At 53.8% G+C, this 26,038-nt stretch overlaps 13 protein-coding genes across 13 annotated transcripts; 7 read left to right on the top strand and 6 right to left on the bottom strand.

Moving 5' to 3' along the window:
* Positions 1-158: 158 nt before the first annotated feature.
* PG994_012690 (uncharacterized protein) lies at positions 159-994 on the bottom strand (the record flags this gene model as incomplete). The annotated part of the gene is made up of 2 exons (XM_066864099.1): positions 159-825; positions 906-994. The coding sequence occupies 2 exons, from the start codon at positions 992-994 to the stop codon at positions 159-161; spliced, it is 756 nt and encodes a 251-aa protein (XP_066710247.1).
* A 1,034-nt stretch (positions 995-2,028) lies between these two features.
* On the top strand, positions 2,029-2,568 carry PG994_012689 (uncharacterized protein; the record flags this gene model as incomplete). Its single annotated transcript, XM_066864098.1, has 1 exon — positions 2,029-2,568. The coding sequence occupies one exon, from the start codon at positions 2,029-2,031 to the stop codon at positions 2,566-2,568; it is 540 nt and encodes a 179-aa protein (XP_066710246.1).
* Positions 2,569-2,742: 174 nt separating this feature from the next.
* On the top strand, positions 2,743-4,300 carry PG994_012688 (ankyrin repeat protein; the record flags this gene model as incomplete). The annotated part of the gene is made up of 2 exons (XM_066864097.1): positions 2,743-3,406; positions 3,504-4,300. 2 exons carry the CDS (start codon positions 2,743-2,745, stop codon positions 4,298-4,300), a joined length of 1,461 nt encoding a protein of 486 aa, XP_066710245.1.
* A 316-nt stretch (positions 4,301-4,616) lies between these two features.
* Positions 4,617-5,868, bottom strand: PG994_012687 (cytochrome p450 domain-containing protein; the record flags this gene model as incomplete). Its single annotated transcript, XM_066864096.1, has 2 exons — positions 4,617-5,587; positions 5,661-5,868. The coding sequence occupies 2 exons, from the start codon at positions 5,866-5,868 to the stop codon at positions 4,617-4,619; spliced, it is 1,179 nt and encodes a 392-aa protein (XP_066710244.1).
* Positions 5,869-7,311: 1,443 nt separating this feature from the next.
* Positions 7,312-8,025, bottom strand: PG994_012686 (uncharacterized protein; the record flags this gene model as incomplete). The annotated part of the gene is made up of 2 exons (XM_066864095.1): positions 7,312-7,718; positions 7,842-8,025. The coding sequence occupies 2 exons, from the start codon at positions 8,023-8,025 to the stop codon at positions 7,312-7,314; spliced, it is 591 nt and encodes a 196-aa protein (XP_066710243.1).
* A 2,133-nt stretch (positions 8,026-10,158) lies between these two features.
* Positions 10,159-11,554, top strand: PG994_012685 (P-loop containing nucleoside triphosphate hydrolase protein; the record flags this gene model as incomplete). The annotated part of the gene is made up of 2 exons (XM_066864094.1): positions 10,159-11,056; positions 11,169-11,554. The coding sequence occupies 2 exons, from the start codon at positions 10,159-10,161 to the stop codon at positions 11,552-11,554; spliced, it is 1,284 nt and encodes a 427-aa protein (XP_066710242.1).
* Positions 11,555-12,461: 907 nt separating this feature from the next.
* Positions 12,462-13,095, top strand: PG994_012684 (uncharacterized protein; the record flags this gene model as incomplete). The annotated part of the gene is made up of 2 exons (XM_066864093.1): positions 12,462-12,749; positions 12,790-13,095. 2 exons carry the CDS (start codon positions 12,462-12,464, stop codon positions 13,093-13,095), a joined length of 594 nt encoding a protein of 197 aa, XP_066710241.1.
* Positions 13,096-13,650: 555 nt separating this feature from the next.
* Positions 13,651-14,672, bottom strand: PG994_012683 (Metalloprotease; the record flags this gene model as incomplete). The annotated part of the gene is made up of 3 exons (XM_066864092.1): positions 13,651-13,723; positions 13,835-14,346; positions 14,436-14,672. The coding sequence occupies 3 exons, from the start codon at positions 14,670-14,672 to the stop codon at positions 13,651-13,653; spliced, it is 822 nt and encodes a 273-aa protein (XP_066710240.1).
* Positions 14,673-16,417: 1,745 nt separating this feature from the next.
* On the bottom strand, positions 16,418-16,675 carry PG994_012682 (uncharacterized protein; the record flags this gene model as incomplete). The annotated part of the gene is made up of 1 exon (XM_066864091.1): positions 16,418-16,675. The coding sequence occupies one exon, from the start codon at positions 16,673-16,675 to the stop codon at positions 16,418-16,420; it is 258 nt and encodes an 85-aa protein (XP_066710239.1).
* A 260-nt stretch (positions 16,676-16,935) lies between these two features.
* On the bottom strand, positions 16,936-18,112 carry PG994_012681 (uncharacterized protein; the record flags this gene model as incomplete). The annotated part of the gene is made up of 6 exons (XM_066864090.1): positions 16,936-17,059; positions 17,122-17,173; positions 17,236-17,251; positions 17,318-17,466; positions 17,840-17,876; positions 17,939-18,112. 6 exons carry the CDS (start codon positions 18,110-18,112, stop codon positions 16,936-16,938), a joined length of 552 nt encoding a protein of 183 aa, XP_066710238.1.
* Positions 18,113-18,653: 541 nt separating this feature from the next.
* PG994_012680 (uncharacterized protein) lies at positions 18,654-19,211 on the top strand (the record flags this gene model as incomplete). Its single annotated transcript, XM_066864089.1, has 1 exon — positions 18,654-19,211. The coding sequence occupies one exon, from the start codon at positions 18,654-18,656 to the stop codon at positions 19,209-19,211; it is 558 nt and encodes a 185-aa protein (XP_066710237.1).
* A 632-nt stretch (positions 19,212-19,843) lies between these two features.
* PG994_012679 (Clr5 domain-containing protein) lies at positions 19,844-21,776 on the top strand (the record flags this gene model as incomplete). Its single annotated transcript, XM_066864088.1, has 3 exons — positions 19,844-20,079; positions 20,321-20,637; positions 20,797-21,776. 3 exons carry the CDS (start codon positions 19,844-19,846, stop codon positions 21,774-21,776), a joined length of 1,533 nt encoding a protein of 510 aa, XP_066710236.1.
* A 1,468-nt stretch (positions 21,777-23,244) lies between these two features.
* Positions 23,245-25,082, top strand: PG994_012678 (acyl-CoA dehydrogenase; the record flags this gene model as incomplete). The annotated part of the gene is made up of 3 exons (XM_066864087.1): positions 23,245-23,359; positions 23,472-23,746; positions 23,847-25,082. 3 exons carry the CDS (start codon positions 23,245-23,247, stop codon positions 25,080-25,082), a joined length of 1,626 nt encoding a protein of 541 aa, XP_066710235.1.
* Positions 25,083-26,038: the final 956 nt, after the last annotated feature.

The following is a 26,038-nucleotide window of genomic DNA, read 5'->3' as shown; positions in this document are numbered from 1 at the left end:
GAAGATTTTTTTTCTTCACCCGTCGATGGAATTATAAACTTTTCATCATCCTTGTTTAATAACATGGTCAATTACTTCCTTGTTCTCTTTCTCTCTCGTCTTTCTTCCTATTCAGCCATGCCAAATTACATCGAGACTGGCCAAGTGAACTCTCGTATCTAGAAGTCATCATCATCATCATGCTCAGCAGCGGCCATGCCCTCCTCGTATGCCTCCTCGTTCCCATGTGACATGGCACCAGCGATTAAGGCTCCACCTAGAAGACCGGCACCCACACCAACCGCGGCGCCGCCCATAGCCCCCATGCCCTTTTTCTTATCAACAGGCTGCTCCGGCGCGCGCTGGTATTGCTGCTGCTGGACAGCAGGGGCGCCGTAGTAGTCTCCCTGGGGCGGTTGGCCGTAGTACTGCGGCTGCTGCTGTTGCATTGCCTGTGGTGGTCCTCCGTAGTACCCCTGCTGTTGAGGCGGAGGGGAGCTATAATACCCTTGCTGTTGATGTTGCTGCTGTTGCTGAGGGAAAGCGCCCTTGGTCTTCTCCTGGAAAGTCCCGACGATCTTGTTGAAGAAACTGCCTTTTGTCTTCTGTGCGGCCGCAGGGGCTCCCTTTTCGCCGGAATGGGCCGGGGATGGGGGAGCGGCTCCGGGTCTGGTGGCTAGATCGACTGCGGGTGTCTGCTCCGCGAACTCCCGCTCAGCAGTCGGCTTCTCGGAGGTGGTCTGACTGGGAGATGGAACTGATGGTGTAGCCGCCGCGTTGGGGTCCTCAGCTGGAGATGTTGGCTTGTCCCACTGAGACTTCTTGGTGTACAGGTTGACGTAGAACCTAAACATTTGCTGTCAGTCAAATGGATGAATCCTTGTGCAGTAGAGGGGAAGGAAAAGAGTTGGCTAATACCAACTTACCATGCCTGATATTGTTCATTCCAACGGGACGCCCAGCCCTCGGGAACGGTTGGTGGGGGCGGTCCCGCAGGAGGTGCGTAGTCGGTCATGGTGGGAGCTTGCTTTGTACTAGACAGGTTGAAGAGATGGACAACTGCAGTAGAAAGCAGCGTATTGCTCTGAGAAAGTGATGAGATTAGGGGAAACCGATACCACGAGGAGCTGGACAAAGCATGGTATATATACCGGCAACAATATCCCACTGCAGTGATAACACCCTTGGTATCACGAAAGAGAGATCTCAATAATACCCCACTTTGATTTGAGTGGCTGTGCCAAATCTGCCTACACCATTGCGCTCTGGGCGAGTGTCGGGACATCTGGTCGTTGGACGCGGCTCCTCCGGTGGGCGTCAATGGCCGCGAGGCATGTTGACGTTTTCATTATTTCATTTCATTGGCTGGAGCTAGAACAGTCATAGTTGCGAGTCTTGCAATAGGGGTCCTTTGGGTGAACTAGTCTCGGCGCCGCGGGTCCGATAGACCTGGCCAGCTTCCTCGGGGCGGGAGTGGCCCGGCCCCCGAAGCCCAGAACATGGGTAATTAGCTGAAATGCGACAATGGCACTCGACAGAGATCCTAAGTGCGTTTGGTAGAGATTTAAATCATTTTGTTGGTAGAGGCAATCTGACTTGCTTAACTTTTCAACAATAGGAGTCTCCCGTGTCGGAAACCTCTTCTTCGGGCCCGTAATCCTTGTAGCACCAGCTAAGTCGAGCATGACCAATCGGAACGCAGCAAACCGCCCAGGGTATGGATATGGAGTACAGAAGATGGGATAGGCTTAAATCCGTCTCGGGTCTGAACCGACTTACCGCCCAAACTACCAGCCTTCTCCATTTTGGCGCTACGTGCCTCCACAGGAGGAACGGGCGAACCTCATTGTCGGTACCTGATGATGAGCAAGATGCCGTAAGCACATCATTCCGATACTACCATGACCCCTTGCCTGTTCTGTTGGTTCTAACTTCGCTCAAATGCCAAGCCAACCCCTTACGTCCAGTGAGGGCTTAGCAACGAAACAATAATACATGTTAGCCTGGCCTCGCTTTTCTTTACAGCTCTTTCAACAGCACTTCCCTGTTATGAGTTATTTTGCACGAAGCCTCTTCCGCGCCACTAAGGTCTTCCAGTCCAGACCCCCAGGTCCAACAGCCTATCCGTCCAATATCAGACATTACTCTTCTTTCACGCCAAAGCGGTCCATCACGACCACAGTTAATGTGAACCCAGACGTCCAGCGGGTCCTGACCTTCTGGTTCGACCGAAATCCCATCGAGTGGATCATCGCGCCAGAGGGACTCGATGACCAGATCAAGACGGACTTCGGCGATCTGGTTCTTCAGGCCCGCCGAGACGAGCTAGACGACTGGATCACGGCCAGTCCTGAGTCCAGCGTCGCGCTCGTGGTCCTCCTGGACCAATTTTGCCGCAACCTGTTCCGTGGGAACCCCCGAGGCCTTCTCGGGCGACGCCAAGGCCCGGGACGCGGCCACCCGGGCCATCGCCCAAGACTTCGACAAGCGCGTCACGTTCTTCCGGGCGTCCGCTTTCTACATGGCGCTGCTGAGCAGCGAGACCCTGATCTCGGCGATTGCCGCGCGCTGTCTCTGGGCCGGGACTAGTAAGCCCCGGTGTACTTTTGGCAAGTGGGCTTCACTATTAATACAATGTGAGTAAGTAAGTAAGTACTTATTTATATCGAAGCGAGTTCCCCACCTTGCACAATACATCTCGGCTGCCAGTTTGTCGGGTTTCGACCAGACACCCTCTTTCTTCACAACCCAGAGCATTCAGTCATGTCCTTGCCCGGTCCCGCCCGAGCGCCGGGGTTTGATGAGGTTGCATGGTGCCGTGAGGTTGTTCCGCCAAAAGATCCCGACGGGAGGTTTTACGACATCACTAAGCGAGACGACGCCGCCGCGTTCGAGGAATACTTGCACGCCTCGCACAAATTCGTCCACAACCGCACGATACCCTACGTGTCTTCCCACGGGACGCCCTGGGACGTCGCGGTCAAATGCGGCAGCGTCCGCATCCTCGAGGCGCTGCTGAAATACGGAAGCTACGACGACGCCGATGAGCGCGATTGGTGGGACCCTTCGATGCCGAATCCGTGGTACCGATACCTTACGCACCGCGCGATTGAGTGGGGCCAAATCGAGGTGCTGCGGTTCTTGCTAGGGCGGCCGGTGGCCGATGTCCACGAGCAGGACAGCTGCGGTGGCGGCTGGACGCCTATTCTCACGGCATGCTACCGATTCTCTCAGGAATACCCAGACGGTACTACACCCGAGGCCTGGTTGGATAAGTTTGAGAGGATTATAGCGCTCCTCCTAGCGGCGGGGGCTAACGCCCGGGACGTGGTCTTCTACCATGAGGAGGAGCGTTATTATCTTGAACCAGACGACACAGACGCGGTGAAGCAAGGCGCCCTGATTCCGTCCACTTTTGAGTCTAACCGTGGGATGGGCCCGGCCATCCATCATCCGACGCCTCATCGAGGGGGGCGCCGACGTCAGTGCCCGTGCTGTGTACTGGGCTGCTGTCGGCCGTCAAGGTACGACCCTACTCCATATCGCCAGCGGCTGCCACAATGTTGCCACGGTACAGTTCTTACTGGATACACTCGAGGGCCCGGCGATGGCGCGTCAGCGGGACGGCTGTGGGCAACTGGCTCTCCCCGTGGCCGCCAAAGGATTCTTTTCCCGTCACCGGGAGTATACGGGAGCACTGAGCGACGCTGAAGTTGCGCGCCGCGCTATCGAGACCATGAAGGCTCTTCTGCCATACAACGACGTCAACGAGCGCGGCGAACGCGGCATGACCGCTCTGGCACTCGCGGCACGGTACTTCGAGCGACCAACGTCTGCTTACGATTCGTCCTGTTACGACCCCGTGGTCCAATTCCTCCTGAACCATGGGGCGGACCCGAGCGACGACGTGGGAGACAACTGTGGTAATACCCCGCTCCATGCGGCACTGCACTACGTGGAAAGAATCGGCACAGTCCGCCTCCTGCTTAGTTATGGCGCGCGGGCCGACGTCAAGAACCACAAGGGCGACACCCCCGTTCATTGCGCCGCCAGACTGACTGGCTATGTGAGACTGCGGCAGGGAAAACAGGGCGTAGAAACGCTAGACGACCGGGAGAAGCGGCAGCAGCAAGCTACCCAGAGACAGCGGGAGGTCATGCAGCTCCTTCTGGATTCCCTGGGCAGTACCGACATTCTGGACCAACCCAATCAAGAAGGCGAGATGCCGCGGCAGATTGAGCAGCTTTACGACGGCCGAGATACCGGGGGACCTGGAAATGGATTTGGAATGGATAGCCCTCCGGGCAAAGGGTCTCCGTAACTAATAAAGATATCCTGACAATACAAGTCCATTGCGAATGGTATGTACCTCGTATTACCAGCCAAATCTAGTGTAAACACCAACGGACGGAATACAAATATGACAAAGCCAAGAGGGCAATGTCATCAGGCAGCGAGGGCAGAGATACGAGCATTCAGATTGGGCCCTGCTTTAGTGCCAATCGCAAAGCTGTCCATCTCAGCTTCAAAGTCCTTGGCCGTAGCACCCTCGATAGTGAAGTCAAATTCTTTGACCAGCGCGGCGAGAACCATATACATCTCGGCCCAGGCGAAACTATGTAACAAGAGTGGATTAGTTAGCCAGATACGGGAGTCAAAAAGCGAAGTGATCGAGGACTTACTGCATGCCGAGGCACATCCATGTGCCCCGCGAAAAGGGGGCGTAAACCCTTGGTCAAGACGGCCGTGAGGTAGGGCAGCTGTTCCAACTGCTTCAAGGAGGGAGAGGTTGAAGCACCGGTAGTAGCGACCGAAACAAGTTCTTGCCGGAGCCGTCGGAGTATCTCGGCGTTGGAGTAGACAAGGTAAAAGACCAGCCTCAGCGTGTTGGCGGTCGTTTCGAGGCCGGCACCTAGTGTCGGGCCCATCTCCTGGATAACGCGTTCCAGCCTCTTCTCTGCGGGCGGGAGGTTGGAGTTGCCAATCTGGTCGACCATAGTGTTCCGCACCACATTATCGCTAGTATCACCTGAGGGCGAAGACGACGACTTTGCAGCAGCCAGAGTCCCGCGCGTGTCTTGTTCGTACTGCTGCATGAAACGGATGAACGCCTTCATACCCTCGTCAGCCGACTTCATTATCCAGCTGACAGGCATGGCTTTCAGCTTGGGACCGAACCAGCGGAGGTGCTTGGTGGTGTGCCACATGAACCCCGCCCCGTGGGAGGCAATGGATAGGCCGATGCCAAAGTCGTCCAGGTCGAGCTCGTCGTAGGCCTTCCCAAGGATAAACCCGTTGGCATTGTCCCTCGTGAAAGCGCTGATGGCGGCCCCCAGGTTGAAAGTGGTGCCGTCCAGATCGGAGATGCGACGGCAAAGTTTTTCCACGTTCCGGCATAGCATTTCCTGCCTGGCCAGGGCATTCGGCTTCGAAAAGAAAGGGGCAATGGCACGCCGACGGATCTTGTGGGCATCGTGACCGGAGCCGAAGACGGTGGAGTCGCTGGCTCCGAATGCGTCATATGTCCAAGCGTATTTGTCCCAACGGCCATCCAAGTGGTAGAGCGTCTCATAGAACTGCGGGGTCCGCCACATGCAGTTCGTACGGACTGATGCGGATGATCGGGCCTGTTCGTGTTTTCAGCACGGCATCTGCCTATTCTAATACCCGTGACAACCTACCGTATTCTTTGTGCAGCTCTGCAATCTTGAAGGTGTACTTTCCACCTAGGAACACGTCATAGTAGGTCTCGTACCAACGCGATATGGCCGCCAGTCTCGGGCCGGGGAAGCGAGCCAGAGGGTCAAGAAACAGACGGTAGAACACCAGAGTGGCGTAGTAGGCGAGAACCGCCAAGGTAAACACGTGCCAGCGATTGAGGGACTCCATCGAAGCGGTGGCAAAACCTATTGTCCCTGCTTCAATGAACAATCTGCGAGGTTGGTCTCCAAAAAGAAGGCCAAGCGCGTAGTAAATAACCGGCTTGATGGAGTATGCGGTCGAACTTTTGGGAGTGGAAGTGGAATGCTTTGACGAAACAGCAGACATTGAGGGGGAGCTCACATAAGCCATAAGCACTTACCGGTGTGTTGGCTCGGCCAAGATCAAGCGCGCTAGAGGATGCAAGGGATGGTTGCTGGCCCGGTCCTCACCAACTGTCCTTTTTAGTATCATTACAAACATCGAGAAGCCTGAAATGTGCCATCAGACAGACTCGAACGAGTTAATTCCTTTGCGGTTACTCAAAGCTCATGCATCAAGATAACTTCGTTGTTCGTTAGCTTGCTAGTCAGTTCGATCTGACTCACATGGTACCATGCTATAAAAGGTGTCTCCATCTCACGGTGATAACGGGAATATAGTGAAAGCAATTGACGGGGCAAATCGCTGGGGGGCGGTTTCCTTGGAGAGCTTCTTGGCTCACTTCAGTTAGTGCTGGCACGCAAAGGACGTGTGGGATAAAAGCCCGAGTGAAGGTTAGGTGGTCTATCAGGAAGTGTCAGTTCCCATACGGCTATAAACATTTCAACTTGTTACTCATATTCTTCCTGCTCTGCTCTCCCGTATTCATCGCGGTAAAACGGACTATATTCGAGCCGAAAAGACTTAATTAGTTCGAAATCAAACTCCCTTATTTACCAAGCTAGAAGCATCTTTCAACCCATGGCCGCACCTTACTCCAGTCCGATAGCCGGTTGAGCTCGGCTGCGGTCGACCAGAGAAATCCCATCAGGATGCAGTTGTCTTCGTCCTCGTCGCTGCCGCGGGGTCTTACTTGTAATGCCCTGAGGATCTCGTCCAAGACTGCCTTGCATTCGCGATGGTTGTCCACCTCCAACAACGTGAAGGCGGGCTGGCTGGCGGCTTTGAGAAGCACCCACGACGGTAGTTATTGGCCTGGGTATAACAAACGGGTTGCAGTGCGCCTCGCGGCGGACAGCAGACTAGTGCTGTCTGCAATGTCGCCTCCCAAGAACCGTTGCTTCGCGAGCAAGCACCTGGCAATGATCCCCTGTGGGCCGAGCTGGCCTGACCTTGCCTCGCACTGCTCCATGATCTGGGTTAGAAACCCCGCGAATCCATCTTCAGACAGCGAGGGGGCCATTTCCATCAGCTTGAGCTGGCGTGTGATAGTCGCTGGACCCTGAACTGCAAGCATGAGAGGTTCAAAGTGTTGCTGATCGCCCTGTTGCAGCGATGACCTGTCCCCATCAGGTGAGCCGGCAATGATTGCACCGTTTCCAATGTCATACAAATCATTGGTCTCGTCCATCAACTTAAAGAGGATGGCTTCGGCATGTTCAGTCCGACCCCACTGGCGAAGCAGCTTGACTAGGCGTGTGTGGTGGGCCAGGGTCTTTTCATGCCCCCCTCCCATTTCTCGACGTGTTTGGATGTCATCCAATCTAGCACGGTATCGGCATCGCCCATTTTTCCCAGGTTAGCATAGAACGAGACTAGCTGGTAGCCTGCTCGAAGCGTCTCGTCATGAGTGGGTGTCAGAAGGCGACGAAAGCCGACAAGGCCGTCCCGGAACATCTTTTCTGCTTCTGCATGCTTCCCAGCTGATGCTGCCTCAGAGGCCGACTGCAGTGAAGTACGCAAATCATCCATGTTCATGGAGCGCAAACTGAAACCTTCTGGTTCGGCATCGTAGTTGAATGCCACTTTTGCAATGTCATCGGTGGGTGCCTCCGCTTCATTAGATGCCTGTGGTGTGGCACCGGCAACCGAAATTTCTGTACGATACTGCACGTCGCTGGGGGTAGACACAAAGGGTTCGAGTTCATCTGGGGTGGCGAGTCAGTAGTCTCACCAACGCGAGTGTGGGCAAAGGACCAAATCCCTTAAGGCGTTCTCACTTTCGTCGGCTTGTTTCCGAGCATCCAACAACTTCTTAAGCCTCTCTTCCGACTGTTCCATATCATGGTACTGGAACACAATCTTCTGAGGTTTGCATTCATCGAGTTTGTTCTGCATCCAAGCCACCTTTTTGTGTGGCACATTCTTGGACCATGACCAAAGCTTGAAACGGTCTTTATACATTTTCTTACTATAGGAATTTGCCTTTAGTGTTCATCCTTTACCATCAAGATTGGGGGCCATACGATGCGGTAAAACCATGCTTGTTGTGCATTTCGTCTATCACATCCTGGAGAGGCTTGTTCTCATCGATGTAGAGGACTTGGATGGTAGGCTTGTGCTTATCCCAGAAAGCTTGTGAAGGCTGACGCAGCCTTAGATTCCTAGTTGCCTCCCTTCTCAAGGGGGGTACAGTATTACCAGGAGGTGGAGGATTGAGGATGTCTCTCATTCCCGGGTTTTGCTACTGCATCTGCGGGGCTGCATACTGGCCAGTGGCGCATTCGAACTGGAAGCTACTCCATGTGGCGCAGTATGTCGTTGCCCGCTTGAGTAGGCTTGAGACGAGTTCATCGAGTGGTTCCCAAGGTTGAATGTATGCGGTTGCGACGAGTTGACAGTACCAGGGTCAAAGAAACCGCCCAGCGCATCATGCTGGAACAATAAGGGGGCTAGAATTTGCTGGTCGCTCATGTTTGCACGCTGAGAATCCTGTGCGTGTCCCTGGCCCGCTGTGGCCAGGGAATCCCCAATGGCGGAATTGAAGTGGAAGAATGGGGCACGGCTCATGATGGTGATACTTGTATGTGGTAGAATGATTCGAATAAGTTATTCTTAAGGCGAGTGTGTTAGCTCCGTCGGTGATATTAGGAAAGGGAACGAGGGCATCACTTGAAGAAGGTATAAGGAAAACGATAATAGTGAAATATACTAACAAGAGTGGTTACCAGGCGAATAATAAACAGGCAATCAATTCCGATTCGCCCTCGTCAGATCGCTGAAACGAACTTGGATACCATTTAGGTATAATGACGGAGGGATCGGGGCAGCCGGAGAACGAGGCCTAAATAAAAGTTTTTCAAAGATCCAGGAAAGAACTTATCCAGCCAGTTTCGGTGGCCTGCATGTAATGCAAGGGAGGCTTTGCTACATCATGTGGAAAAGGTTCTTCAAAGTTCTGCGCAAAAGTAGCCCAATGACCATTGACCACTAATGCCCCCTGCATATACGTACCCTTTGAGCGGCTAACTAGTCCCGTACCTATACAACCCAAAGGGCCTCCAAAAGATTCTGAAAGTTCTAAATCGTATTACACCGACACGACGGTCCGGCTAGCTGTGAGCTTCCACTACACGTCAACGTTCTCTAAAGATCCGGAAAGGTTCTTAGACCGGCCATTCCTAATGTATCCACCGCTTTCAATAATTGTAACGAAAGCCTCGCGGCAATGAAGGATCCTAAAAGATCCAAGCCCTTATTGTGTCCATTGCGATCCAATCGACTATTTCACCCTAGAAGTTCTTTGTAGTACCTAAAAGGATCATCAAAAAGGCAGACTTTCTAGTATGACAACTGACGTTCCTAAGACATGCTGAAAGTTCTCCAAAGTTTTACAATTTGTCTATAGAGGAAAGGCTTCCATCGACGCAATAGACAATTTGTCTCGACAAGAGTATCCGATTACCACTTCCCTACTGTCCAGATACAGCAACTTGAACCGTGACCGTAGGCGTTCCTATTGTACTTGCATTACTACTTGCCGAACTCCTGCACAACCTCTTCCTTTGGTCACGGCACACTACATACAGTACCAGGTCAACAAGCCATTATGGTGAGTAGAAACAAACATGTACACCACATCACATTCATAGTCTGGTACCTTCATGCTAAGCGATGAACTCTTAGTCTGGCAGATTTGTACCGGTACCCCGGCCACAGAGAGGGGCCGCACCTGCAGCTACAAGCCGTCCTGAAGGCGCGGGCGACCCCATGCTCAGGTAGCTTAACGAATCGGTTGGCCAACAGTCATTCAACACCATCGAGGCTATTCAGGCAACTACCGATCAATCTGGAGTTCTCCATGCTACAAGTACATTGTCTGTCGCAACTGCAGGCTCGCCGAAGGAAGCAGTCCCCGAGAGCAACACAAAGCCTTAGTACATGGGTAGGAAGGGGGCCTAGGGCAGGTTTTTCGTTTTATATAAATTGAGCTGTGGAGGGCCAACATTTTATTTATTTCATCAATCCTCGGTCGCTTCTCCTCGAGTTCAGTCTGTCATATTTACCCAATACACACTCGATTCCTCTAGAATAAACATGGACGCCGACTTGGAGTTAATCCCCATGCACTACGTCGCAGAGTCGGATGCCGTTCGGTCTCGTCTACTCGCAAGAGGCAAGAAATTCATAACACTTCACGGGCAGCATCATCTTTTGTATGACGGCATAGGCTCATTTGTCTATGACGAGGAAGATTATCGATATCGAATGGTACGTGGCAGGATGAAGCCCCTCTTCAATAAGCAGTTGATTGACGATAGCCGCATTGAACAGATCAAATCTCGTATCATGGTTGATCGAGCCGCTTTCGTTGAGGCTTACCCATATACAAGGATATCCTTCACATCGTCCCAAAAGGTGTTCCATGCCAATGACGGTGGAGCCGAGAACATGACAACTGAAGAGCTGATCATTTGTTCCGATCTTGTGTATGGGTACTCGCTCCGACATAATGCGTGGGGGCGGTTCCGTATCGATAACATGCAAGACATCGGCTTGGACTCAAGCGCCTTTGAAGAACTCATACTCCAGCAAACATACAAGCAGCAGATTCTATCCCTCGTACAGGTACATGAGGATACGCGGTTGCAGTTTGATGACTTCATCAAAGGAAAAGGCCGCGGCGTTGTCTTCCTCCTCTATGGCGCCCCGGGTACCGGTAAAACTCTTACCGCAGGTACGTTGGTCATGCAGAATACCACCAACTCCAATATGTACCGACAATACGTAGAGGGCATAGCGGACTACTGTCGCAAGCCCCTCCTACGCTTGGATGCCGGGACACTTGGCACTACGGCCAAGTCGGTGGAGGAACAACTATCAGCAGCTTTTGAGATTGCCGAGAAGTGGCACGCAGTTGTTCTATTAGACGAAGCGGATGTTTTTCTTGAGCAACGGGAACCCCACGGACTACTTCGCAACGCCCTCGTTTCAGGTATGTCGCCCCTTTCCTCAACCCAAGAAGCCGAAAACCGAGGTCGGAGTATTCGTGATGGTAGGAACGGCGTGTGGTGTTTCCGACGGGGGCCGCTAACGTTGATTCACAGTCTTTCTCCGCATGCTCGAGTACTACCAAGGTATCCTGATTCTCACGACCAACAGAGTCGACTGTTTTGATACCGCCTTCAAGTCGCGTATACACCTGGCCATCCGTTATCCACCGCTTTCCATATCCAGTCGCCGTGTTCTATGGCACGCCTTTCTTCGCAAGGTATCGGAGCAGACCGCCAACGAACTTAAATCTAATGGCGCCCTGGAGAAATTCGCATCTGAGCCCTTGAACGGCAGGCAGATCAAAAACCTGATCCGCACTGCATCAGCTCTGGTCATCAACGACGAGGAAGCGGGGAGGGAAGGTCCTGCAACGTCATCTAGGGCTGGCCTTGGAGCCAATGAAGAACTTCCTGGAGGACATGGAAGTGGAATCTGGTAGGGAAAATGGAGTGATGGAGCTGGACCTCGATGGCCCTTCAAGGAGAAAACGGATAGACTAAGCAATGCCCGGAGTTTTAGTCGTCAAGCATGCGTTTAATATCCCAGGGCCCCCCCTCAATCTCCTGTTTCCAATTGGTTTACTGTTGGCGTACTTTCTCCGTTATATCTGATCTACCAATCTCCCATTTTTGCCCTCCCATGACGCAAAGCAGAATGATGAGCCAAGTCAATTAGAGCCTTCCTAGTGATCAGAGATCCGAAGTCGGAGAGCCCATGAAACCTGTGCCACGGTACCTATGAGTCCACACATAAATGACTGCCGCGTTGAAAGAAAGGAAAGAATAACCAGAAAGCCGATGTAAGCGTACAGCTGTGGCCTGCCGCAATCGCAGTAAGCACCCTTATCCTGGAAACATCTGTATTGCTGCGTCAACTGTATTCCGTTTCTACGAAATACCATCTTCCGAACCCAGCCATTTCCCTTCAAATTGTTTTGCTGTACAGTATGCTTCGACAAGATAATTATAGACATTATAATGGGATAAATAACAAGGCTAAATGTTATAGGGGGGACAGGGGAGGCTCATGAAACCCTCTTGTGTAATGATTGCCCATGATTCGATGGACGGAGCTTTTGTGTTATGATGATTTATACCACAGGTTGTGCTATCGCAAACAAGCAATAGCGATGGTCACGGATCTATACTTAATCCGAAATATTTGCGTCCCCCCTTGCGTCGGGTGAGGAATGTCAGCTCGTACCGCGTAATCACCCAGTCGCCCATGGTTCCTCGAAACACATCCCTCTCCAAAGTTTTCGTCCTTTCTTAGGCCCAATCAAATCACTGTTGGACAAAACGACAACCACAATGCTCTCGGTATATTGCCAAATATGTATTTTCGCGATGAAGCAGTCGAGGCGATCTCGTCCTACTTCAGCCTGCTCGACCGAATACATGCCGGTTCTGACTGCCTGTTGTTTCCGCCCCCCGAGGGCCACCCCCATTACTAAAGAAGGCTTCGCGTGTCTTGGTTTCACCGAAGAAGCCTTGGAGCTACTACGCCACTTGCCTCAATGGGACCTGGGCGGTCCGGAGTTCGTGCTGGGGCTGGCCCTGGAGTGTTACTTGGACCCTCGTCTCATCGCTTACTGGAATGAACACAGCGATAAATTGCGAAGGGGGGACGGTGAGGTCTTAAAACCAGGCGAGCCGCCGCGTTTGATATGTCTAGGAAGCAACCAAGACACAGAAGAGTACTACTACAAAGGTCTTCCTCGACACCAAACACGGCGTCGTCCTGATGGAGCAGAACGTCGGCAACGTCTGGCCCGAGATGGGGATCCCCACGTGCAACGAAGAGGTGAAGCTCGACGACGAGGACAGCATGCCCGAACCCGACCCATGGGGCCCGGAAGGGATGGAGTACGCCTACTACCGCATCCAGCCGTTCTTCGCGGCGTGCGAGCAGAAGCTGCGCTCGCTCGAGTGGTTTCCGGGCTATGTGGACCGCGAGGGCTGTCTGATGGAGGGGGATTGACTGTGTTACGAGCCGGAGGAGAACGATGGCATACGACAAGCCCTCCGAGATGCGGGTTGGTTCTCCGAGGCTTGGGATAAGGAACTAGCAACGAAATTGGTTGGAGAGATTCTGGCGGACTACGAGGAAGGCCCTGACGAGGTTTCTGTTTCCGAATACCTGAAGAAAGTGGGACTTGACGGATGATGTTCTTCATCAGTAGCATAACTTCACTCCAGTCTTACAATAGCAGGCCTAAGGTAGGGTCATGACAGGGATACGCGGCCTGAATCAAGATCAACATGCTAAATCGGAGCAGCACTAGAGCAAAATCTATACGATGGCACTAGTAGGCAGTTACACCTGAATATACAGCCTACCTATTTTAAATGTCTAGAGCCAGGAAGAACTCAAATAGACTTAACCTGCCATTAACTATATAGTTATCAATTATATGCCAAGAATGCTCTACGGAACCCTGACCTATACAGCCTAAGAGATATTGAGTCCCATCACTCACACATAAACAGAAGGTAGTGACTTTTAAGGACGCGAAGCCGTTAATTCGAATCACATCTAGGCACGGTAGGTGCTCCAGTAGCTGTTCATGCGGGTAACCTGGCCAGGGGTGAATTCCTCGTAGCAAGAGCTATAGGGTGGAAAAGAAACCATTCAGTTAGCCATATGTAATTCTTGATAATGAAATATAACAAAAGGGGGGAAAGTGTTCAGGGGAAGTAAATAGCGGAGAGCTGCTTACTCTTGGCTGTAGTCCATGTAGTTGTGAATCGGATCGACGCCGCCGCCGGGGCACGTATCGCGCCCCACGGGGCACCCCGACGCCGCGTTAGCCTCGGGCGGGGTGTCGGCCACATAATCGCCCTGCCCGGAGCAGCCGCCCTGGAAGGTGTGGTAGAGCCCGAGCCAGTGGCCGGTCTCGTGGACGGCGGTGAGGCCGAGGTTGTAGTCCGTGTAGGAACCCCCAGGAAGGGTCGAGCCGAGGATGGTGACGCCGTCGTAGTAGAAGTCCGAGGAGCCGCTGCTGACGCGCTTGGGCAGGTACGCGTAGCCGAGGTAGTCCATGTCGGCCAGCAGGTACATGTTGAGGTCCCGGTACGTGCCCTTGCGCAGGGAGCGCTTCATGGTCAGCTCCGAGCCGTCGCGGGCCCAGGCGCTGTTGACGGTCCAGTCGGCGCCGGCTTGGGTGAAGGCGAAGCCGTACGGCGCGAAGCGCTCGTTCATGATGTCGAGCTGTCTGGACAGGCTTGAGGCCTACGTGTGTGTTTCCTCTTAGTTGTTTTCTCTTTCTGTGCCTTTGGCGAAGGCTGAATACTTCATAAAACAGGGGTGGTGTTACTTACGCTGAGGTAGCCGCCGCTGGCGGACTGCGAGGTGGCGATGACGTGGAAGTAGACGTTGACGGTGGCCTGGAGGAACATGGTCTCGTTGGCGGCGGCCAGCGACTCGGCCTCCTGCGCGGCGAAGCTCTGGGCGATGGCGATGTCCTCCGCCGAGGGCTCTTTGAAGCCGCAAAGGCGGTCCGCGGCCAGGGCGCCCGAGGCTGCGACGGCACCGACGAAGAGGGACTTGAACTGCATCGTGGGCGGGGCGGGAAGACTGACCGGCTGTCTTTGTCTGGGGTAATTATGATAAGTGAGTGACGGTGCGGGTGGCGAGTGAGGAACAGACACCAAAGGGAAAGAGGACCGATGATCTTGATGAGTCTTTATACAACTATCCGGGCTTCACAGCTGTCGCCGGGACTACTATCATGAGCCTGTTTTCTTTTTGTCCGATGCCCCTGCTTATTGAAGCCGGATCTAGGACGTAAAAGGAAGGTAGGTCCGGGACTTGGAGCTGGTGAAGCGCTCTCTACTACGGGACCCCATCTCGGAGCTTCACAACCTTCCTCAATCGTGCTGCGCGGCGCTTCCAAGGGTCTCGGCAACCCGAGAGCGATGCCCGCCTAACCCTACCGTAGCCTATCCTACAAGGGGAAAAGTGCCCGTCCTCCTCGCTCCGTTCCTGGATGATAGCTGAAGAGCGCCTGCCTATTATCCAGCGGCAGATCGGTGGTGGTTGCACCACCGGCCGAATAGTGACAGCTGGGGACCGCGATTGGGTAATTCAGACCAGGGGTGGTGGCAATAGCTTGCCGGATATACCTGATTTTCCCAACATCGAAGAAACGATATGGGTTGATAAGATACCCCAATTGACGTGCTGCCTTCTACACGCATAATCAATCTCCTTTGGGTTTCGGGCTCGCCCTAATCAAGATGCCAAAGCGAGCAATAGTGAGTAAGTAGTGATATCTCCCGTATAGAGAGTCATGGCAAAAGGCGGCTCCGCTTTATAGATTGTGGAGTGGATGGACATGCATGCTGTGCATGGGTTCCCGACTGATAAGCAATGCCATCCATGTGCTCATCTATCCATCTAGGTTATAGCTGGAACACATCACTCCTCACGCGAGTCATACGACCAACATACATCTAGATTTCCCTCCCTTCCTCCTTTTTCGCTGTTTGCTCTTAACCATTACTTCCGTCTTCTTTTTCAACCATTTAATCACTTCTTCTGCCAGTCTTCTCTGTTCGTTACATTCCTTCTTTCCCCCGCCTCCATTCTCTTATCAGGTTTGGCTACGTCGGAATCGCTTGGCTAAATTGCCTAGGAGCCCCCGCCAAGAGGGCCAAGATGGCGCCAGCTACCACAGTCGGCAGTTGGTCATAACCACCTACCCGATCAGGTCGTCGAGTGCCGCGCCGCCTGTTCCGTGCTTCATGGCGCTCATGATGTGCCATGGTTGGTTCAGATACGTGCCGCGTCACTGGTTGGTGGAATCTAATCGCCATGCGCCCCGCTGGCGGATGGACATGGCAAAAGAACAAAAGTCGAAATCCACGACTGCCAGGTTGCGAGCGACAAGGACACTTTCGGTGAGATTGCCGCCTCTTCCATCATGAATATACTACCGAGGAACTCTCTCTCTTTGGTCCATATCGTGTTAATGCCCGTCCCTTTAGGACGTCATCCGTATGAACCAGAATAGGCTTCGCAACTATGCGATTGAAAACCACGACCGTGAGGATATCCGTGACTATGCTAGCATCACAGCGAGGCTTACGAGCTCTCATGTTCCGCAATTTGTCACGATGTCAAAGTTTCCCTGGGGCTTCTTCGGCGAGATGTCGATAGTGAGACTGTGACACAGCGTGGCCCTGTTCGAATGCGTCGGAGGCCTATGATGCGCGAGAAAGATCTGAGGCTGGATATGCTGCTGATGTCGGATATTACCTCTTCAGCTGGTAGGTACGCTACGGAACCGGTCGCACGCAGGTCATGCTTCGCTGTGCATGACAAGACACCTGGGTGGTTGGTACTTCGCAGGCACAGGCGCTGCTCTCGCTCTTGTCTCCGCGCATCTCCAATGGTAAAAGCTCGACATGATGCTCGACCGTGCTCGGCGACAGTCTTCCGAGCGAGGGTCGGCCGTATCAAACCGGGGTCGGTGAGGCACCGTCTGGTCCAGCGTCAGGTCCAGCGTCGTCTGATCCGGCGGCACGGTGGGGCTCAGCCGCAGCGCCTTCCGCCCCATGGTGATGATCTGAGACGAGAGGGACTCCACCGGAGCCGCGAAGAAGCGCTGAAAGATGTAGCCCGAAATGATGGGCAGGTTGCACGTGATGCTTCCCAACGAGCATTCCGTCAAGGCCCACTACGAAATGGTCCCGCTGACCCCTGGGGGTTTTCGCGTGAGGTTAGAGAACTTGCTGGCGTAGATAGATAACTTGATGGAAACCGAAACAGCAATCGCCCAGCTTACCATTTACGTCGTTGAGGCCTAAGGATGTGGCTTCATGGGTGCTTAAGGTGGCCTTGGTTATTCTTGATGAACTCGTGATGCTCATGAGACAACGCATCTATAGGGATATTCATAGCCGTGAAGGTGGCGAGATTAACGATCGACGCCGTGACCGAGCTGCGCAAGTGTCAGCAACATATATTCGAACAGCATCCCGCCCTGGTGTATCGACTACTCACAACACGCCGAGGAGAAATACAATGCTAACCCATATCTTGTTCCTGCCTCGCACTGAAAATCGTCAGTTTGAACCAAATCCTAGCTGGAACGCGATGAACAAAAGGTGAACGCACTATTCATCCTTAAGACCTAGAGTGATCAATAAGTATCAGCTGTCGATCCACATACACGAAATACTGGCCTGGGGTAACTCACTGGATATAATGGTAAGAATAACATGACAACATCGATGATGCAATCTGTTAAGGCCACCGAGAAGCCGAGTTTCTTCTGTGCCGCTGCTCCCAGGTTAAAGCCGGGCACGACCGGACCGTCACGACGAAAGTGCCAGGGGGCTTGCTGCACTTAAAATGTCAGGACAAGGTAGCAAGCCACTCAGACGACCACCAAGGCTATCATGGCTTGGATTATTCGATACAGCGGATGGTACAGAAACAGCTTGAGGCAGAGAAAGAGAAGGGTGAGTCGTATTAAGCCCACAGCGAGGGTAAAGATGATGTTGAATGCAAAGTGTAACTGTCACGAGGCCGCCCTGTCAGCATCAGAGTGGTCGTGATAGTAATGGAGGTAGTGGTTTACATTGTAATCTATCATCAGGATCAGTGCCTTTTCAGCCCCCACGCGTACGTCCTGATCGTGTCTCCCAATGCTCCGAGTGCTGGCACCTGCCCTTGCTGCTTAGGCAGAATGATCATAATCCGAAGTGTGAAAACATACCTATCAACATGACAATTGCCATACCGAGTGTGAAAAGCTACCAGCGGGTCAGCCAGCGTGAATGACTGTTGGGGTGGGTGGGGGAGATATTGCACGTACAGTTGCACTGAGGCCACACCAGTCGCCGATGTCGAGACGGTCGTGCCGCTTCCAGGACGAAAAAAACCGGAGGCTGATGACTGCCACATTCAGCACGACGTAGACGGAGGCGGTAGCGAATATGACATCGAACGTGCCGAAGTTGTAGAAGGTGCGCGGGTAAGAAGAGGTCATCCTATCGCGCGTGTCATGGTTCTCCTCTCCTCTAGATTACAGTCGCCGGGAAGGGCTTTGCAGATGGCATGCTGGGTAATATGGTGAGGACTGAAATTGTATGAGGACCGATGAAAATAGTGGGAGTGCAATGGTCTCCGCTCCCATTGCGTATGGGCTTGTATTTGGTTTTATCTGATCTGTGAGTGGATACATATATCGTCCGAGTCATATATCCACGCAAAGTTCCCCCAGAAGCTTGGCGTTTTCGGATCACCCCAAGCGTATTGCCGGAGTACAGTACTGCTAAAGTTAGTTCTTGTAGCGAATCTCAAGTAAGCAGTCTCATCGGAACCCTAATAAAAAGAAAGTTCGTCAGATATGTCCCGACCTCATCATTACTCGGGTTCTAGAATCGATTTCCGAAGAGGCTGCTTGGTTGCATGGCTTCCCACGTGTCGGCACCGAAGCTAAGCTTGTCAGGGCCAGCCGCTTCTTGTCAGCCATTGCATTCCGAGATACTGAATGAAGCATGCCGTGGAGTGTACCTCTGCAGAGAATCATGACTACTACTGTTCGCTCAAGTCGATACAATGCTGCTCGCCGCGTCAGCGTAAACTCGCTTGAGGTCAGCTTGGTATTGTTCGAGGGCCACATTCGGGCGGAAAAGACGAAAATTTCCGGCGACCAATTGAAGATGAACGCGATGACATCCCTTCCGCTCCCTTCGGAGATATTAGCAAAAGGCGAAGACGGAAGGGGACCAGCTGCCCCCTCCTCGCGAAAAGATGGAGCCCGTATAGGATGCCGGAACATAAAGTGCATCTTCTTGCCAGAAGCGGAGACACAGTTGATAACAAGATACCGGAGCATCGCAGCTCGCCTATCTGATGTGACGATGCAGACCGCATTGAGGCGAGGTTCTCAGTGGGTTCGAGAAAAGTTTGGTAAGCCCAGCCGGCAACTCGAAGCCGGCGGCCCAGCACCGGGAACACCTCCGTTCTGGGCAAGGGACGGTGGAGGCTCTGCACTGGACTCCGATGCGATGCATGCGGCGCACCGAATCACAGACGACAGGAACCCCCACCTCACCTGTGTTGATTACAGAGCAACACGGTGAGAAATTATCATAAATATAGTCAAAGTAGGTGTATAACCAAGGCATGGAAACTACTGGAGTCAGACTACCAAGTAAGAAATTGACATTGGTGTAGAGGAGAATTGGTGAGGTTTATGAAGACAATGTTCCACAGCGAATATGGACGCCAAGAATCGCTAAAGCCATGGCGCCATCCAGTGCCATGGGGCGTCTGCAACACCAACCCACCCGCACCCAATTGGATGCAGGGCAGTTAGTTGTCTTTTAGCCACCGGCAGGAATCAAGGGAGAGCAGCCCAATCATCACCGCTCCTACAGTTACACACAGCACGCACTGAGCACTGAGCACTGCAGGCAGCAGGTCAGCACAAGCACATGACCTTCCCTCTGCCAAGAAAGGGAGTACAGTAAGAGAGAGCTGAGCTTGCTGAGTGGAGAGGGAGGGGGGCAAAGAGAGGAGTGGTACAACCAGCTGAATGAAAGCCTACTTGCTTGCTTGCTCGCAATTCCTGACTGACATCCATGATGATCTGACATTAGAACTGACTACCTATCTATTACCTATTCCACATTTCATCCGCGGGCTAATCATACCTACCTACTTAGCGTCTCGTATCTTGTTAGCTTCCGAATTGGTGCGCCTACTCGAAACCATGAGCGGCGCCGCCTATGCCGAGCAGCAGCAGCCATTGACCCCGGCCGCCACCCCGGCCGCCAGCACGCCGCCCATGGAGTTTACCGTGGTGCGCCGGCCGCCGCGCGTCGCCTACGCCGGCTCGGACGAGTGGGAGCGGCACCGCGACACCATCGTCGACCTCTACATCAAGCGTCGTTTGGGTCTGCCCGACGTCTGCCGCATCATGCGCGAGCAGCACAATTTCGTCGCAACGTAAGCTGTAGTCCGCTGTGTCCCGCGGGGCACCCCTCATATGAAGTGGGATTGAGTTCTGACAAATGCCATCTTGCCGCAGGGAGAGGATGTACAAGATGCGCTTCAGGATATGGTGTGTTTCGTTTTCTCTTCTCTCAAATGGCATGATACCTACCTACCTATAGTCGTGCCACCAACTAGAGAGCCCCCTTACTTAGCTTGTCAACTTCCAATTGACTGACGTCCGTCCCGTCAAAAGGGGCTTGCGGAAATACAAGACCAGGTCCGACGCCAAGACGGACCCCAGCAAATGGCGGGACGCCCACGACGCCCGCGCCTCGAGACCATCAGCATCATCGTCATTATCATTATCGGGCGGGAAGCAGCTGAACCGCCCGCCCTCGCCGGGCTGGAGCACGGGGCTGTTCCCCATCGCGACGCCCGAGCTCGTCAAGGCGCCCGAGGAGACCCTTTTCCTCGCGCGCAAGTACGTCCGCGGCCTGTTCTCCGTCGGCCTCTGGAGGAAGGACCAGGATGTGGCGCTGTACGAGGAGAAGTGGAACGGCATCGTTGGCTGTAAGTCCGACCCGTCCCGTTCACTTTGTCCAGCAAGGGTTGCTTGCATGTAGCATTCTGTACCGAGTTTTGGATAGTAAACCGAGATGGTGTGATTCTCTGTTCTGTCAATGACGAGGAGGCTACTGCACGTGTAGCTAGCTAATGAACACGTCCTAGGGTATGGCCAGTTCAACTTGGGAGGGGACATGATCGTCCAGCAGGGCAAGACGAAAGAGGCTTTCCGGATCATATCGAGATGTTTCGACGAACTGTCCAGCCTGATGGAGTCGCCCGCGCCGGACCCGCGGCTGATCGTGCTGCTGCTGTCCGCCGCCGTCTACAACTCGGCCAACCTGCCGGGCCTGGTCGTCATGTTCATCAAGCACATGGTCGAGCTGCTGCGGCTCAAGGGCGCCGCGTCGCCGTACTACCCGCTCTACCTGATCCTGAACCGCATGTCTCGCATGAGCATCGCCGAGTTCCAGCGGAACCTGTCGGCCTTCTTCGACTTCTACTTCGACGAGCTCGAGTCGCACTTCGACCCGGCCTCGCCCTTCGCCGGCGCCATCGTCTACGTCCGCGGCGCCCCCGTGCTGAACCAGGCCCTGAAAGGCCTCGTCCAGGTCGGCGTGGCCGAGGCCTACTACCTGCGCCTGCTGGCGCGCCTCGAGGCCATGCCGCAGGTGGGCGGCGACATGGTCCTCAAGGCGAACCTGCAGCTGCTCAACATCTACGAGGACATGCGCGAGACGCAGAAGTTCGCGCGGCACGCGGCGCGCATCCTCGCGTCGGCCCAGCTGCAGCAACACCCGCAGTACCGCGCCTACGTCTACCTGAGCATGCTCGGCCACGCGCGCGAGCAGCTCGACCACGAGGAGATTTTGAGGTTGGCGCCGCTCGTCATGGACATGTGCGTCTCGAAGCATCGCAGCGCGGCCGGCGGGCGCGAGCGGCCGCTCGAGCAAAGCCTCGAGATCCGCGCCATCAGCGTCGTCGAGCAGTACCTGCGCGAGCTCGCGCTCGTGGACCGGGCCGATGCGTTTCGGCGCGAGTTCGATGCCGCGCTGGACGAGCTGTACCAGGAGAAGGGGGACGGTGACGGCGCGACTCCTGTGAACGAGGGTGAGCTAACTGAGGCTGTTCATGGCAAAGGGTGATTTCGACGTTCTTGATCGAGTTGCCTCACTCTGCAAGCATATACATGCACTCCTTTTTATCCTTCGAGGTTTGGGTCGTGTCGTCGGTCTGACGCAGCACGGGTGGAGTTCAATATGCTTCGCATAGTGTCACCTAAGACCATATGTCGTACGCGCAACATCTGTTGTATCTGGAAATGGTTATGAAGGCTCGAACATTTCAGTCAAGTGTGTATTAAAACACACAAATTGAAGCAGGATCCAGTCCTCATTCAATCAACCGGGTATGGAGTATCAACAGCTGTATCTGTAGACGAGCTTTTGGTTTAGGGGCGCCTTCGTTCTTGACCAGTCGGATACCCCACATTTAGGATTTGGTCAGCTGGTTAAAGCGCTGGAAAGTGTAGTGGCGGAACACCCCCAAACGAACGGGTCGAACCGAGGCGCCCTAACACAAGGCAGCTGCAATATAGAGGCATAGCACTTTCCGGGTACTGTCTATCAATCAATACTTCTTCCTCTTCGGGACTACAGAATTTCTTCTCAAATGCGTACAGATCATGGTTGAACATAACCAAGTGGTAATCAGCACCACTAGGTTATGTAGTTAGGGTACTGGTGTGCATCCCCTATGGGTGACCTGAGTGCCGTCGGGAAGATCCCCTTGAGCACTAGGCTAAATGGACCTCGGCAAGAGTGCAGAGGTCCACCACAGCTCTTGGGACCAATCAAGCACCGCGTAATCCATCACTACTGTAGGCATTAGGCATGCGCTGTGCTTCTGCTTATTATGGATGACATCGGCTCTCTCTGCGTTGCTACGTGCCATCACATGCAAGCTGAATCGTCGCTCTAATACTTTACAGCGCAGTACCAAGAGTCCAAGACACTGCAGAACATATTGCGGCCACATGACCCCAAATTAAAAAGCTCTTCCCCACGGAGGTACCTCTACCCGGAGATTGGCAGTAGCCGCTGCTCCAACGGGGGCACATTGTGGGGGCAAGAATGCTTTGCTGCTGTGGCATGTGTCACGTTCAGGATCCAAGCAGCAGCCACCCAAGCACCAAGTTGCTGGCATATTGCCTAATGCTGATGATGGGTGTTGGGGATCGGCCCCGGAATGTACATGGAGTTGTTGTCTGTTTTCGGTTCTACTGTTGCGGGCATGTGAAAGTGGGCTGGTGAATCTGGGGCGCGTGCTGACTTGAGCGTGTGGGATCTTACCGACAGTGGCCGGGCTAGTTTGGTTTCGCATTCACCTCGTCAGCCGTTTATTAAAGAGACAGAGCATGACATGACAATTACATCGCCTCAGCCCAGTGTTTGTCGTCTTCTTCTTGAGATAGTAATATAGAGCATCTTTGACCAATTGTCACTACATACTTCTCTCTACCTTCATTCCCTTCTTTCCTAATCCACCAACCTCCTAGTCATACATATTTACTTACCTATAGAGAGTCCGCTTCGACGTCCCGTACTTCCCGCCATGTCTCAAACTTTCAAGGCGAGCGACGTCGCGTCGCACAACAAGGCCGACGACCTGTGGATCATTGTCGATGAGGATGTGTACGATTTGACAAAGTTCCAAGACGAACACCCAGGTACGTACTAACCAACTGCTTTTGCTGATCGTTCCGCCTCTGTCCCGCTTCCGTGTCGCGTCGCACATCGCATCGCATGCTGACCAATGCCCGACTGAGTGGCTACCTACAGGTGGTAAGAAGATCCTCACGCGAGTCGCCGGCAAGGACGCCTCCAAGCAATTCTGGAAATACCACAACGAGAGCATCCTCAAGAAGTACAAGGGCTCCCTCCAGGTCGGCTCCCTCGACTCCAAGAAGCCCAAGGTCGAGGCTGCCAAGCCCTCGCCCGCCGTCGCTGCGCCGAAGCCCACCAAGGAGGCCAAGAAGATCGTCGAGGACGAAGCCGAGGCCCTCGAGCCTTACGGTGATCTGATTCCTTTCGCCGACCCCAGCTGGTACCAAGGCGTAAGTTTGTTATTCTTGCTCTATTTCCAACCCCAATTGGGCTGTTTGTGCGCGCACGCACCAAAAAGCTAAAGCTGACTCTTTTTTCGGGAATTGGCAGTACCACTCCCCGTACTTCAACGAGTCCCATGCCGCCCTCCGAGCCGAGATCCGCGAATGGGTTGAGAGCGACATTGAGCCCTACGTCACCGAATGGGATGAGAAGAAGGAGGTGCCCCGCGAGATCTTCCTCGAGGCCGGCCGCCGCGGCTACCTGGCCGGCCTGCTGGGCGTGCACTACCCGGTCGAGTACACCCCGAACAGGGTCAAGTCGGTGCCGCCGGAGCAGTGGGACCTGTTCCATGAGATGATCGTGACGGACGAGCTGTCGCGCGTGGGCTCGGGCGGCTTCGTCTGGAACATGATCGGCGGCTACGGCATCGGCGGGCCGCCGCTGATCAAGTTCGGCAAGAAGGAGCTGAAGGACCGCATCATGCCGGGCATCCTGAGCGGCGAGCAGCGCATCTGCCTCGCCATCACGGAGCCCGACGCCGGGTCTGACGTGGCCAACCTGACGTGCGAGGCCAAGCTGAGCGAGGACGGCAAGCACTACATCGTGAACGGCGAGAAGAAGTGGATCACCAACGGCATCTGGTGCGACTACTTCACGACGGCGGTGCGCACGAGCGACAAGGGCATGAACGGCGTGACGCTGCTGCTGATCGAGCGGTCCTTCGGCGGCGTCAGCACGCGGCGCATGGACTGCCAGGGCGTCTGGAGCAGCGGCACGACGTACATCACGTTCGAGGACGTCAAAGTGCCCGTCGAGAACGTGCTGGGCAAGGAGAACCAGGGCTTCAAGGTCATCATGACCAACTTCAACCACGAGCGTATGGGCATCATCATCCAGTCCCTGCGCTTCTCGCGCGTCTGCTACGAGGAATCCGTCAAGTACGGCAGCAAGCGCCAGACCTTCGGCAAGAAGCTGATCGAGCACCCCGTCATCCGCATGAAGCTGGCGCACATGGCGCGCCAGATCGAGGCGTCGTACAACTGGCTCGAGAACCTGATCTTCCAGTGCCAGCGCATGGGCGAGACCGAGGCGATGCTGCGGCTGGGCGGGCCCATCGCGGGCCTGAAGGCCCAGTCCACGCTCTGCTTCGAGTTCTGCGCCCGCGAGGCGGCCCAGATTTTTGGGGGGCTCTCGTACTCGCGCGGCGGGCAGGGTGCCAAGGTCGAGCGGCTGTACCGCGACGTCCGCGCTTACGCCATCCCGGGCGGTAGTGAGGAGATCATGCTTGACCTCAGCATGCGGCAGAGTTTGCGCGTGGCTAAGATGTCGGGTATGAAGCTATAGATAAAAACCCGGGAAGAAAAGTTGAGATGATTTTGCGTACGATGAAGGGTATGTCTGGTTCCCTGGATACATTGCATGGAAAGGCAGAGAAAGTCTTTTACAGTTACATGGTCCAAACAAAGCTTACCCCTTTTCGTCGCATTGGGGATGGGGAGCATTGGGGGTGGGAAGTTCAAGAGAGTGTATCAGTACCACCACAGCACTGGGTATGGCGTATTATTAGTTCCCCTTTGCGGGAATTGGGTTGAGCAGCAGCCCCAGGGTGGATCATTTTAAGCACTGTTTAGGTATCAATCGAATATATATTTAAAAGTCTCTACCCCAAGTTATGTCGAGTGTTGGCTGTTGTGGTGGACCTCTATTAGGGTCCTTCGATCTCCACCTTTGTATTAAGATGAATGGTCTACTTCCATGCTTTCCTTTGGGCGGCGGGAACGAGACTTTCGTTTCGAGCTTCCGGGCATCGCTTCTATTCTTGACTGATCAATGTTCCATCCTCTTTCTGGTCAGGGACAAAGTTCATGGCCTTCCTGGGTTGCTAGAATAACAATTTTGCTTTTCTCGACCAACAACGAGCCATTATCATCAGCGATTACAATCTCAAGCTCATCATGGCCGCTGAAGATACTATGGCTCCAAAATATCCTCTCAGACTAGACACATGCTGCCTGATGAAATGATCCTTGAGATTTTGAGATCGATTGTAAGGAATAGGACGAAGTGTCCCAGTTTTGATATTGTGGAAGGAGAATATCATCTAAAGCTGGGTTACGAGCGGCTGTGGCTCTTCGCACCCTGAAAGTCATGAATTCATGTTAGTGGGTTCATAAGTCTACGTATAGGGGGTCTCAGGGCTAGCTGCAAGAACATGTAACAGCCAGCACGTTGAGAAGAAAGAGACTGGATATTTACGGGATTTCATGGTAGTGGAATTATACCAAGCCAGATTAGGGACC

The sequence above is a fragment of the Apiospora phragmitis genome, assembly GCF_038363925.1.
Source record: "Apiospora phragmitis strain CBS 135458 chromosome Unknown utg000010l:1.0-9815664.0:9184709.0-9829525.0, whole genome shotgun sequence".
Taxonomy (NCBI): domain Eukaryota; kingdom Fungi; phylum Ascomycota; class Sordariomycetes; order Amphisphaeriales; family Apiosporaceae; genus Apiospora; species Apiospora phragmitis.
The sequence above is the reverse complement of the archived record's forward strand: the minus strand, read 5'-3'. Positions and strand labels throughout refer to the sequence as shown.